Source organism: Schistocerca cancellata, chromosome 8, assembly GCF_023864275.1.
Source record: "Schistocerca cancellata isolate TAMUIC-IGC-003103 chromosome 8, iqSchCanc2.1, whole genome shotgun sequence".
NCBI lineage: Eukaryota > Metazoa > Arthropoda > Insecta > Orthoptera > Acrididae > Schistocerca > Schistocerca cancellata.
This window is the reverse complement of record NC_064633.1, coordinates 450471455-450485072: the sequence shown is the minus strand read 5'-3', so window position 1 is coordinate 450485072 and position 13618 is coordinate 450471455. Positions and strand designations below refer to the sequence as shown.

General features: G+C 44.3%; 1 protein-coding gene across 1 annotated transcript in view; it reads right to left on the bottom strand.

Annotated features, from left to right (window-relative positions):
* The window catches only part of LOC126094834 (myrosinase 1-like), a 120218-nt gene that overhangs the window by 37845 nt on the left and 68755 nt on the right, over nt 1-13618 (bottom strand). Inside the window, exon 7 of the mRNA XM_049909431.1 lies at nt 5121-5268. Within this exon, the coding sequence (XP_049765388.1) occupies nt 5121-5268 (148 nt within the window). The remainder of the gene's footprint in view (nt 1-5120; nt 5269-13618) is intronic.

Genomic DNA, 13618 nt, shown 5'->3' with positions numbered 1-13618 from the left:
TTTGTCTTCCGGCTTGCCCGTCTCAGGGAAGGAGCGAGGGAGATCGGCACGTAGAATTTCGGTAAGCGTGACTATTCAGTTAGTGTTCAGGTGTGGATTTGTATTTTTAATTCAATTTTCTTTTTTTTAAAACAAATGAATGTCTGGTCACCCTCACCAAAATTCCGACAGGTATGTAGTGTACTGGCAATCAAAGTTCAAAAGACTGGTTTTACGTTAAGAAAATCGAACAGCACTGAATATGACGAACTGCGGTTTATTGATCCTTCTGAAATAAAACTGCAGTCACTCTGCATCCATTCATCTTCAATAGCGTGATTTCGTATACAACTGTAATTGTGCTGAATAATTATGCAACCTAGCAACGGAGTCAATAAGCTACTTCGTATTGCCGATTATTTCAAAATTCAATATTTTAATACTTAGCGCGGGTGAGTCTTTAAATCTCCGCTAATTATTTACGCACCACACTGTTGTCTATAGCGCGGCTATTCAAATCTGCGTGTTTTCAATTAATTCGGCAAAATCAATCGCACACAATGCGTCTGAGCACGCCCTGTACCAAAGTGTTATTTGTGTTCTCTCTGTGACTTTAAACTAATTTCGTCGACGTTATCACGCGACAGAACTGGATTAATGTACCAGTTACACAATGTAGCAGTTTTCCCTAGAAATAATACGGACAAATCACCGACATGAATTATTGATTCACGCACACGTCTTCGTCCAACAAAACAGAATAAAGCAAAAGCGCTCTCTCCTCACTCCACGGAATTAACGCGGCACTTACATCTCACCTTCCTCTGACGTGAAAATCCAAAACACTTCAATAAAGGTATCTACGCAATTCAAAGCCAGACAAATGTCAAAACAAATATTCTACTGTAAATTAAATCACCACGTTGCAAAAATTTAATTACGGGATCGTCCACTTTGCGATCAAGAGCCAATTTGGTGTTTTGGTACTTATCTCGAGTGCAATTAAACTCTTTCTCGAAATTCATGTTAAATGGAGAAACTGAAACTTTTATTGATTAGGGGACGGCACCCTCAGTCACGTTATAGGGGTTCATTTTAATATGGCGGTTAATGGACAGGTGTGCCAATCTATTCGGCCTCTATTCTTCCAGTATCGAGCGCAAGTAAGTTTTCAGTCGACACAGGCAGCTAATACTCCCCCCCCCCCCCCCTCTCTCTCTCTCTCTCTCTGTCTGTCTCTCTCTCGTATACTGCAGCCACTTGTGGACCACTCAGACTGTCCAAGCGCCTGCAGGCCCCAGTCCTGCACATAACAGAAAGAATCTGGAGTAGGCTGGTTTGGGTTGACCAGCGCTGAACTGGAGAGTAACTTGCTGCTCTGTGGCCTGTTATTCCATTTTTACAAAGCTCCATAGTCCACGGCGACAGCTCTAATCTACGAGTAGTTGTGACACATGGCAACTGACTCTGGTAACGTCGATTTTCCCCAGTGTCGATACTGAAGGTACGTTTTATGCCATGCAAAGTGAAAGGAAGGGGAAGGACAACACCGACGTCCTGGCCATAGACGGGTCATTTGGCCCCGACAGACTGCCGAGTCTTCCTCAGCCAGTGGGTTAATCGAGATGCGATATGTAGGGGCGTAGCGCAACGCTCTCCCGACCGTTGTCGGCTTAGCAGACTGATGCCGCTGCTACTAGACATAGTGGTGTTTTATAAGTCTCAGTGCCCACACAATCTCGGAGTTAAAGCGCCTACAGTCAACAATCACGCTGACAGGCTGTACGAGGTCTGACGACATCACAGTCTCGTGAAAATATGAACAACTCGGGGTTGAGATAGAGCAGTCTCTTCGTTCTAATACGTCAGCTACGTCTAATTTAATAACTCATTAATTTATGTAATGAGTCCACAGCCCGAAGCTTATGGTATATCGCTGAGCCGATGTGGTACTCAGGATGCATACTTTTTTAAAATGATATTACTAATATCATAACTGTAATGTGTTCTCATCTGGGGTATTTCTCGGTATCTCACTGTTTCAAGAATTACGAAGTTACGAGTTTGCCTTGAAATCGTCAGTTTCTGCTGCAGACTGTGAGTACAATAATTTCAGAAGCATAGGATTTTATGGGAACCATCAATTCTCTAAATCAATGTCATCATCCTAATGACGTCTTCTTCTACGGAGCATTAAACACTAATCTCCTTTCCTTACTTCCAACTTCAATCTCTCTATGTACTGCGTACGACCATGAAAATTAGTCACAAACTTCTGGTACGAACCTTTCATATCTACAACAACATTCGCACTCCGCAGGCCACCTCATTCTTTGTGATAGAAGCTACTTGGGTGTACCACTGGATGGCATCTGACTGATCTTTTCGCTATTACGAAACTTTGACTTACCACGCTGCTCGTCTTTGGATCTTCTCCGGTGCCTCTATCAATCGTATCTAGCAGCGGTCACAGACTAGCAGCAATACTCAAGTATCAGTCGAACGAGGGTTTTGCAAACTACTTCCTTCGTGTGTGGACTGCTTGAAAATTCCTCCCAATGAATCTCAGTCTGTGATGTGCCGTTCCCACGATTAGTTTGATTGGCAGTTACATTTTAAATCGTTCCGTTCGCACACTCCTAGATATTTAATGGATTTGACTGCTTCTAGAAACTGCTCGACAAGCGTGCAATCATGTATTAACAGTGCTTGTTGCCTCTTAATGAGCAAAACGCCACGTTTGGTACGATCTGGGTCAACTGCCCGTCTCCGCCCCAAGGGTAAATCCTCTGCATATCTTTCTGCATTTCGCTACAATTTACTGACTCTAAGACTTGTCTAGCATCGACCGTGAAAAGCTTCAAGGGCCTTTGCCGTTAGCCACTAGGTTATATACATATACTGTGGACAGCAAAGGTACTATAAGACGTCCTAGGGACTCACCCTAAATTAATTTTACGTCTTAAAATGTCTCTCCTTTAAGAATGACTTTCTGGTTCTATTTGCTAGGAAATCTTAATCCAAACTCAAAATTTTGTTCATTATGCAACACTACAGAACTGCGTCAAACGCCTTCCAGAAATTAAGGAACACCGCCTCAACTTGCGCTTTAGTAACTACTGCCTTTTGAGTCTCGTGGGTGCATAGAGCGAGCTGGGTTTCACACTATCGTTGTTTTCGGAACCCATTTGGATTCCTAGAGAAGAGATTTTCGGTCTCCAGAAAGGCCATAAGACGCAAGCATAAAGCGTTATCCAATGTTTTACAACATGATGGTGTCGGTGGTATATGCCTGTAGTTGTGCACGTCTGTTTGACGGATCTTCTTTAAAACGGGAATGACGTGTATTATTTTCAGTCTGCTGAAACCCTTCGTTCCTTGAACGACCTGTGGTAGACAGCTTCTAAGTCGACCAATTTCTTTCGCATACTCTGTGTAGAATTGCATACACTACTTGACCAAAAGTATGCGGATACCCCTTTGTAATGCGGAATTGACCACTAGATGTCACGAAAGGCGGACGCAGCAGAATAAATGGAGTAGGGGAGTTATGTTGTCGCTTAAGATGCAGTAATAGCAGAATGGGTCTGTAGGAGAGCTCAGCGACTTCGAATCTGGACTAATCATTATATATCACTTGAATGTCCGTCACCGTATCTGAGTGGATGGCCCACCGGCTTGTCATGCCAGGGGGCCCATGTTCGATTCCGGGCTGGGTTGGAGATTTTCTGGGTTTTTGTATCGTCTTCATCATCATCATTTCATCATCATCGACGTGCAAGTCGCCGAAGTGGCGTCACCTCAAAAGACTTGCACCAGGCGATCGGGTCTACTCGTCGGGAGGCCTTCGGTACACGCCATTTCATCTTCATCACTTGAATAACAAATCCATCTGGGACATTTCAGTCATTCTGAAGTTGGTGATGTGACTGTGCAGTGGAAACACAAAGAAACAGCTACAGCAAAACCAAGACCAGGCTGACCTCATGTACTGCCGAACAGTGAGTGTCGAGCATTCTGAAGGTTGTTTGTACTGTTCTCGGGTCTCCAGCCGGGTGCAGTCGTTTTCAAACCACGATATTTCGACAGCGTTCCTTGCCGTCATCTTCAGGTGATACCTGCAGACTGCAGGTATCGCCTGCACCTGCAGACAGCAGGGATCACCTGAAGATGACGGCAAGAAACGCTGTCGAAGTATCGTGGTTTGAAAACGACTGCACCCGGCTGGAGACCCGAGAACAGTACAAACAGTTAATTCGCCGGGAAAGCCTAAGATCACACATTCTGAAGGTTGGTTATAAAGCGGAAGGAGTCACTAGGGGTTCCAAAGTGCTACCAGCAGTCCAGACAGCACAATGACTGTGCGGACGGAATTAAAAAGAATGGAGTACGATGCTCGAGAAGCTCCTCGTAACCTACACATTTCTGTAGCCAGTGCTGAGCGACGCTTGAGATGGTGTAAACAGCGAAGCCGCTGAACGGTAGATGTCTGGAAACGAGTGAACGTGTGATTCTGGAGTGAGGTGTCCCGCTATAACCTGTGTTAATCCAATGGGAGGTTGTAGGTTTGGCGAATGCCTGGAGAACTTTACCTGCCAGCATGTGTAGTGCCACCAGAGAAGTACGGAGGAGGTGGTGTTAAGAAAACACTAAATGAGGAGGATTTTGACACATTTTACAGCATTGTGCACTAAATACAGTAGAAGAACAGTTCGATGAATACGACTGCTTGTAGCAACATGACCATGGGCATTGTTCTAAAGAGCTTCTGTGAAGCATTAGTTTGCGGACAATAACATTGCCGAAATGGACTGGCCTGTCCAGAGTCTCCATCTGAACCCAACGAGTCGGAAAGTCGACTTTGCTCCAGATTCCGGCGTTGTGCATCACAACCTCCTCTGGTTCCGTTTGTTGAGAAAGAATGGGGTTCCATTCCTCCACAGTCACTCAGACACACCAAGGAAAGTAACCCAGCAGAATTCAAGCTGTCTTAATGGCGAAGGTTGGCTACACCCGTGTTAGTATCCACTAATAAGTGACTGGCTACTTGTGATTAGATAGCGTAGATGTGCCATGAGGTCCAGTCGCCTTTGCTCCGTTCAGCGGTCTGGCACACTTAAAGCGATGTAAGCCTCACTTACCCCTTATGCTTTCAACCTCCTCCGGCGTGAAGCTGGGCAGCCTGGAGCGCGGTCTACCCTCTGCTATGCTGTTTGCGTCCACCCTCTCGCGCACCACGGCAGGGTAGTCACCAGAGGAGCTGAAGATTGGGTGCGCGAACAGTCCCAGCTGAAAACCAGGAATCCTGCTCAGCGATAAGCGCAACTTGGAAGCAACACTCGTACAGCAAGAGAAACAGTGGAATCTTAAAGAAGACAAAATTATATTGCCACTTTCCCAGCTCTCCTCTGGTGGTAAAACCTAAATTTTCACTGACAGAAATGTCACGTTTTATTAAAACGTGCCGAATTATTGCGCCCCGCTCGAATAAATTTCTTGGAGAAATTCAGTGTTTCCTCCCCATCAACAAAGGACATCACCAGAGGGGAGAAGGGAGAGTAGGGGAGTTCCTGTAAGCAATTAATAAATGTGAAGGAAATTAGTTACCATCCTCAAACGCTTCAGTGTGACATTCTCTTCAAAATGATAAATGGTCTTCCAGCTGAGTTAATCCAGTCCAGTACACAGTTTTAACCTGTGCAGGTATCAAATAAGCCTGCACTCCGTGCAGAGCGAACATTCATACTGGAAACAGCCCCCAGACTATGACCAAGCCGTTTCTCTGAGATGACCTGTTTACCCAAGAGTGCTAGTCCCACCAAGTATGCAGCAGAACTGTGAAGTTTGGAAAGAAGGAGATGGTATGCAGCAGAACTGTGAAGTTTGGAAAAAAGGAGATGAGGTACTGTCAGAAATAAACCAGTGCGGGGAGAGTCGACAGTCGTGCCTAGATAGCTCAGTCAATAGAGCATTTACACGGGAAATGCTAACGTCCTGAATGCTGTCAGGACCATGTGCTCCGCTTACAGTCTTTAGCCTTTGGTCCTTCTGCTATTCATCATTGCTATTGAAAGGGATGCGTAGCAGCACGGTCTCTACGTGTTTATTCAGAAGTACCTACAGGGTTTCAGAAGACGACTGTCCGAAAACTTAAAGACAAACAGAAAACAGACACACAACCGTGAATAGAGCATCTGTACAAGTTTTTAAGGGGGTAGGACGTCAAACGGGCCGACTTGGAGCAGGAGAGGCATCACAGGACATTTTAATTTCCATTGTCTATACTTTTACAAATAAATTCATAAAACTTTGTCAGCATCACCAGGAAGGATTCAGGATTCACACTCATTGCAGTGGAAGTTCGAAAACATAACAAAATAAAATTTTTTTTGCGTGTGAAAATTCATCATTTTTTCACTTAATAATGGCTGCATTTGTTGCTATAGGTACACTTTTCTTCATAAGTTAGAGAGATTCTTCGATGAATTTTGGACATCAATCATACCATACTTACAGGTGCATGAAACTCTAGAATTTATTTAATTTATGAAAAAACGAATGAGCTGTTGTATTTTAAACTTCATGCTTAGAAAAAACACAAATTTTGTAGTTAATTACCTCATTTTTACCACAGTTTTTAATAGATTTGGAAAATTCTAGAGTTTCATACACCTTTAAGTATTATTTATGAAGAAAAGTGTACCTATAGCAACAAATGCTGCCATTAGTAAGTGAAAAAATTATGAAATTTCATATTTAAAAAAAATTATTTCGTTATGTTTTACAACTTCCACTGCTAAGAGTGTGAATTCTGAATCCTTCCTGGTCATGCTGACTAAGTTTTATAAATTTATTTGTAAAAGTATAGACAGTGGAAATTGAAATGTGCTGTGGTGCCTCTCCTGCTCCAAGTCGGCCCGTTTGTCGTCCTACCCCCCCCCCCCCCCCCCTTAACACAGTTTACGGGTGCTCAATATTATCACTGTTGCTGCAGAGCAACGGACACCGAGGGAAGCCTGTTTTTGAACCCGTTCGAATGTTCACGTTCTAATTCGACGCTACAATACGCAGACGCTTCTTCTACATGTTCTGATACGCCTGCCCCCTAGTGGTGCGCTCTGAAACTGTTCATGGCGCGTGTTACGAGCAGAAAGTTATAGATACTCTAGTCACTTAAGTGTCATTCTTTTGAATGTCTTCTGGCTTTTTCGCGGTCATCTTCTGAAACTATAGAGATACATATGAATAATGTTTTATAATCTGGCTTTCCATAGCGTCGCTGAATGAGGTTCCCAAATACTGTTCCTTATCTTCAATGTATTCCTCATGACACCCCCCACAACTCTTCAGTGCTTGCCATGATTCTTTTGTTACACCCTGCATATCGTAAACAGTAACAGTCTAACGATTTCTCCCGATTAAAAACGGAGTTAGTAAGTCTTTAGTGCACTCACAGAGCTGCTCAGGAATCCCGTAAGCTCATTATGTGATCCCAAACGAAATTTTCACTGTGCACCGGAGCGTGCGCTAATATGAAACTTCCTGGCAGATTAAAACCAGACCGAGGCTCGAACTGGGGACCTTTGCTCGCCAACTTTTTTTCCCTAGACGTCTTCCACGCCACGCGTTGGCCCCTAACACCCCTACTATCCCCAAAAACCTATCTAACCTACAAACAAAACAACAGCTAGTGCCACCGCCACTTTCACCCTAAAAGCTAACTAGGACTGATGTTTGCCACCACTTCAGGCTCCACCCACGAACAGAACCTAAATACGCTCTTTATCGTTTTGTTAAAAAAAGAAGGATAAAAGAAAGGGTACAATATTTCTATTATTTTATTTGTTCCATTTTTATTCATTTTTTATTTATTTATTTATTTTAAATCTTCTTCCGGGGTTTTCCACAGCAAGCAGACGGTGGGATGACCAGGTCGTCTTCTCCTTCAGAAAGGGTGAAACACCCTGTAATTACATTTGATATCCCTCATCAGTCCATCCTGTGTCATATCTTCAATCTATTTTCACACCTGGTACATCCTAATGGTCTGGAGGGTGCGTAAACAACGACCCCAAGTAATTCACGAAGAGCGAACCATACGACACCTTGCGCCGTAAAAGCGTGTAGTTGCTCGTTAAATAGTGCCAAAACTCTAACAACTCTGTAACGCTCTTACTAAAAAAGTATGACAACGGCATACCTTTTACCCATACCGTGCCGTTAGGGCGAGTAGCAGGGTAGCAAGTGACGTCGGGTTGGATCAGCTTGGTGGTCTCTACGGACTGAGGCGTCCGTCGCAGCAACAATGACAACATACGACGTGTGAGGACCCAGCAGTCGGCAGCCGTATCAAAAACGAAACGGTGCATGTCGACAGCAGCGCATCTGGGGCAGGGAGGGTCCTCGGCCAGACACAAAGTGTATAAACGTTGTCGGGTGGAGAATTTTTCAGTCGTTGTCACATACTATAGCGCGCTCACCGCGGTGGGAAGTAAAGGTGAGTGTATGTTACTCCATACCCCCTTCCAGCCAACCGCCGGATGTCAGCGTTGAATCACATTAGCAGGCAGTGTCCGTTGAAAGTAGCGGTAGAAGTCCTCGGTTCTAGCAGCCCGCGAGGTCGGTAGGACATCCAACAGGTAACTCATGCCGACCAGATAGCTACGAATGTGGCACAGTGGTGGCGCGATCTGTCCATTCCAGACCGAGATGCGTACTGGGGACCTTTCGCTGACTTGTGCTCTACCGACTGAGCTACCCAAGCACGACTCAGGACCCGTGCTCACAACTTTACTTACGCCAGTACCACGCCTCGTACCTTCCAAACTCAAGCTCTCCTACGGCACTGGCGGAAATAAAGCTATGAGAAAGAGTCGTAAGTCTTGCTTGGGTAGCTCAGTCGATAGAACACTTGCCCGCAAAAGGCAAAGGTCCGGAGTTCGAGTCTCGGTCTGGCACACAGTTTTCAGCTGCAAAGAACTTTCATATCAGCGCATACTCTGATGCAGAGTGAAAATTTCATTCTGGAAACATCCTCCAGGCTGTGGCTAAGTCATGTGTCCGTAATGTCCTTTCTTCCAGAAGTGCTAGTCTTGCAAGTTTCTCAAGAGAGCTTCTGTGAAGTTTGGAAGGTAGGAACTAGGTACTGGTTGAAGTATAGCTGTGAGGACGGGTCGTGAGTCGTGTTTGGCTAGGTCAGTCGGTAAAACACTTCCCCGTGAAAGGCAAAGATTCCGATTTGAGTCTCGGTCCGGCATACAGTTTTAATCTGCCAGGACGTTTCACTATGTGGTCATTGGTTGGCAGTGAATAACTGTATCGAACGTTTTCGGACAAGATACCTACTTGAGCGGCACTATCCACTGGGTTCTGTATCTCGTGAGCTAAATGGGTGACCTGAGTTGCACAAGATCGCTATTTCCAGAATTTATGTTAAAGCCTACAGAGGAGATTCCGAACACATTATGATACGTGAGCATAAAAAGTTCTCCATAATAATATACGCCAACTTCAGCGACGGAAGTCTATAGTTAGGTGCACTTTTCCGAGATGTACAGCGTTGGAGTGCTTGCCAGCTGAGACTTGACAATATTTCTGTTAGATTCACTTATCGGTCAAGCTTGTGACCATTCATACTACCTTTATTTTTATACGCTCGATCTCCCTTGTCAGTCTCGTTAGTCAGACTACCAGTCAAGCATGAGCTTTACACGTGCTTTATATACAGTTTTTCTGATGGGCATTGACAGAGAGAAATTTATTTTTCTCGAGTGAATTTACACTAAGTGACGCTAACACTGGGGGGGGGGGGGGGGTACATACTTATTTGGAAGACTGAATGGAGAAAACACAACAAGGTATCCTTACATGTTTCACCTCACGACTTCAAAGTTAATGAGACAAAATCATAAACTGAACGTCAAATCGGCAGCTCAAGTTGCGTACCAGAACAAGTAAGCAACGAACTGCTCACAATATGGATCGCGCTTCCTCAAAATCAGCAAAGCTGCACCCATCAGCACCAGACTGTGACCATCTCCCTCTTCAACTTTCTACGTTCAAAATACTCTACATGCAGGGAACAATTCAATGGTGTTGCCAGATTGACGGACGAAAATACCGCTTATTTAACGAAAGAACAGGGGAACGCAGTAGAAACTTCCCATTCTTGACATACAAAATGAACATTAACAAACACGAGATTGGTACTAGCGTGGAGCAATATTTCCTCGATAGTTCGGCTTCTTCGCGCCAAATGGCGAGGCGAAGCATTCGACTGGATACACCAAAATTTTTGGAGGAAAAGTAACTTACTTTGTAAGAACACCCCCCTCCCACCCCCCGCATTCGTACTAAACCTCCAGAAATGTCTCAGTTTAGCCGTGGATCCTAAGATGATGGTGTAAGGTGTGTACAGTATAACTGGCAACGCTTTCCCATCCGAGTTTTGCGATAATTAAGTCAGTCTGTCCTTGAACTGCCTTAGTGAGACGCCGCTTAGGAATTCTTCCTATCTGCTACGTGAAGATGCTCTCGTAGTTTTCTGTCCCCTTGCAGAGCCATAGCAGCGGCGTTGGATTCTGAAAGTACAATACTACAGTGTATGTTTTACGTAACGAAGCGGTAAGAAATTTTGTGCAAATAATTTATGTACGGGATGCCATTATTGGGCGTTGATTTAAGAGACACCGTAAAATGAACTTGTTCACTCTGATTATAGGCTAAGTATTAACGGCACAAGAGCACGGTCTATCACATGAATAGGTCGAAAGGCATGCTATCGACGATTGCCGACTATGGCGCACAGTCTGGAACTTGAGCGTACAGTCGGTATAGTTCGTATAAGATCGTACATCTTCGGTTATGCCAAAGTTATTCATTTATTTATTTATATCAACGTTTCAGGCACTCTGAAATTATTGAAATATAATACTTATGACCTGTAGACGCCTCCTAATGTCTGAGTGGCAAAAGGCAACTTTTATTAGCAAATATTTATTAATTACAATTACTTCATTCGCGCCAAAATAAACGTTCTTTCCCTATGTAACTCTTTGCTGACGTCACGAATGATTTCTGTATCGGCATTTCCCACAGACTCTGAAAGCGCCTAATGGCCAGCCTGCCGTCCGCTCCTTACTCTGTACGTAGTGCAGCGCTGATACATTCACCTCACGTATGTGAAAGCAACAAAAAAATAAATAAATAAAAAAATGCGCTGTTATCAGCAAATAAGGGGTTGTTGTATGTTAACCGGGGACCTAGAAACGACGGAGAGGCTCCGTCCCCACTTCAGCCGCAGTGGTCGACAACCCCACGACGACTGCTGCAGTCCTCACCCCTCCGCCGCCCCACAACGAACCCACACACCAGACGAGCGTAACCCCTATGTTTGCGTGGTAGTGTAATGGTGGTGCACGCGTACTTGGAGAACTTGTTTGCGCAGCAAACGCCGACATAGTGTACCTGAGACGGAACAAGGGGAACGAGCCCGCATTCGCCGTGACAGATGGAAAACCGCCTAAAAACGATCCACAGACTGGCTGGCTCACCGGACCTCGACCCAAGTCCGCCGGGCGGATTCGTGCAGGGGACCAGGCGCTTCTTCCCGCTCCGGAAAGCCGTGCGTTAGACCGCGGCTAACCGACCGGGCAAAGTAAGGGGTGGCTTACATCTTTCGCACACACCCCTCAGACACAGCAGACGTTACTTCGGCGTTTAGTAGATGACTTTCTATCCGGGATAGAGTGATGCTTTCTTCCTGTGATGAAATTTTAGACCTAGTTGTAAATTCGTCCAGATATCCCATAAGAATGTACTTCCTTTACACGGTGTTCATGTGGTACTGAATGAAACGCTTTTTGAAATTGTAGAAACCCCGAATAGATGTGATTTCCTCTTACCGTGCCACGTATGACATCATGTGGAAACAGCACGAACTTAATTTCTGTGAGTGATGCTTAAACTACGTTGATTTGCATGGAGAAGGTTATTTTATCACAGGTAGTTCATAGTGTCTGAACTCACTTCTCTTGTTGTTGTTGTTGTGGTCTTCAGTCCTGAGACTGGTTTGATGCAGCTCTCCATGCTACTCTATCCTGTGCAAGCTTCTTCATCTCCCAGTACCTACTGCAACCTACATCTTTCTGATTCTGCTTAGTGTATTGATCTCTTGGTCTCCCTCTACGATTTTTACCCTCCACGCTGCCCTCCAATGCTAAATTTGTGATCCCTCGATGCCTCAGAACATGTCCTACCAACCGATCCCTTCTTCTAGTCAAGTTGTGCCACAAACTTCTCTTCTCCCCAATCCTATTCAATACTTCCTCATTAGTTACGTGATCTACCCACCTTATCTTCAGCATTCTTCTGTAGCACCACATTTCGAAAGCTTCTATTCTCTTCTTGTCCAAACTAGTTATCGTCCATGTCTCACTTCCATACATGGCTACACTCCATACAAGTACTTTCAGAAACGACTTCCTGACACCAAAATCTATATTCGATGTTAACAAATTTCTCTTCTTGAGAAACGCTTTCCTTGCCATTGCCAGTCTACATTTTATATCCTCTCTACTTCGACCATCATCGGTTATTTTACTCCCTAAATAGCAAAACTCCTTTACTACTTTAAGTGTCTCATTTCCTAATCTAATTCCCTCAGCATCACCCGACTTAATTTGACTACATTCCATTATCCTCGTTTTGCTTTTGTTGATGTTCATCTTATATCCTCCTTTCAAGACACCATCCATTCCGTTCAACTGCTCTTCCAAGTCCTTTGCTGCCTCTGACAGAATTACAATGTCATCGGCGAACCTCAAAGTTTTTACTTCTTCTCCATGAATTTTAATACCTACTCCGAATTTTTCTTTTGTTTCCTTTACTGCTTGCTCAATATACAGATTGAATAACATCGGGGAGAGGCTACAACCCTGTCTCACTCCTTTCCCAACCACTGCTTCCCTTTCATGCCCCTCGACTCTTATAACTGCCATCTGGTTTCTGTACAAATTGTAAATAGCCTTTCGCTCCCTGTATTTTACCCCTGCCACCTTCAGAATTTGAAAGAGAGTATTCCAGTCAACACTGTCAAAAGCTTTCTCTATGTCTACAAATGCTAGAAACGTAGGTTTGCCTTTTCTTAATCTTTCTTCCAAGATAAGTCGTAAGGTCAGTATCGCCTCCCGTGTTCCAACATTTCTACGGAATCCAATCTGATCTTCCCCGAGGTCGGCTTCTACCAGTTTTTCCATTTGTCTGTAAAGAATTCGCGTTAGTATTTTGCAGCTGTGACTTATTAAACTGATAGTTCGGTAATTTTCACATCTGTCAACACCTGCTTTCTTTGGGATTGGAATTATTATATTCTTCTTAAAGTCTGAGGGTATTTCGCCTGTCTCATACATCGTGCTCACCAGATGGTAGAGTTTTGTCATGACTGGCTCTCCTGAGGCCATCAGTAGTTCTAATGGAATGTTGTCTACTCCCGGGGCCTTGTTTTGACTCAGGTCTTTCATTGCTCTGTCAAACTCTTCACGCAGTATCTTATCTCCCATTTCATCTTCATCTACATCCTCTTCCATTTCCATAATATTGTCCTCAAGTACATCGCCCTTGTATGAACCCTCTATATACT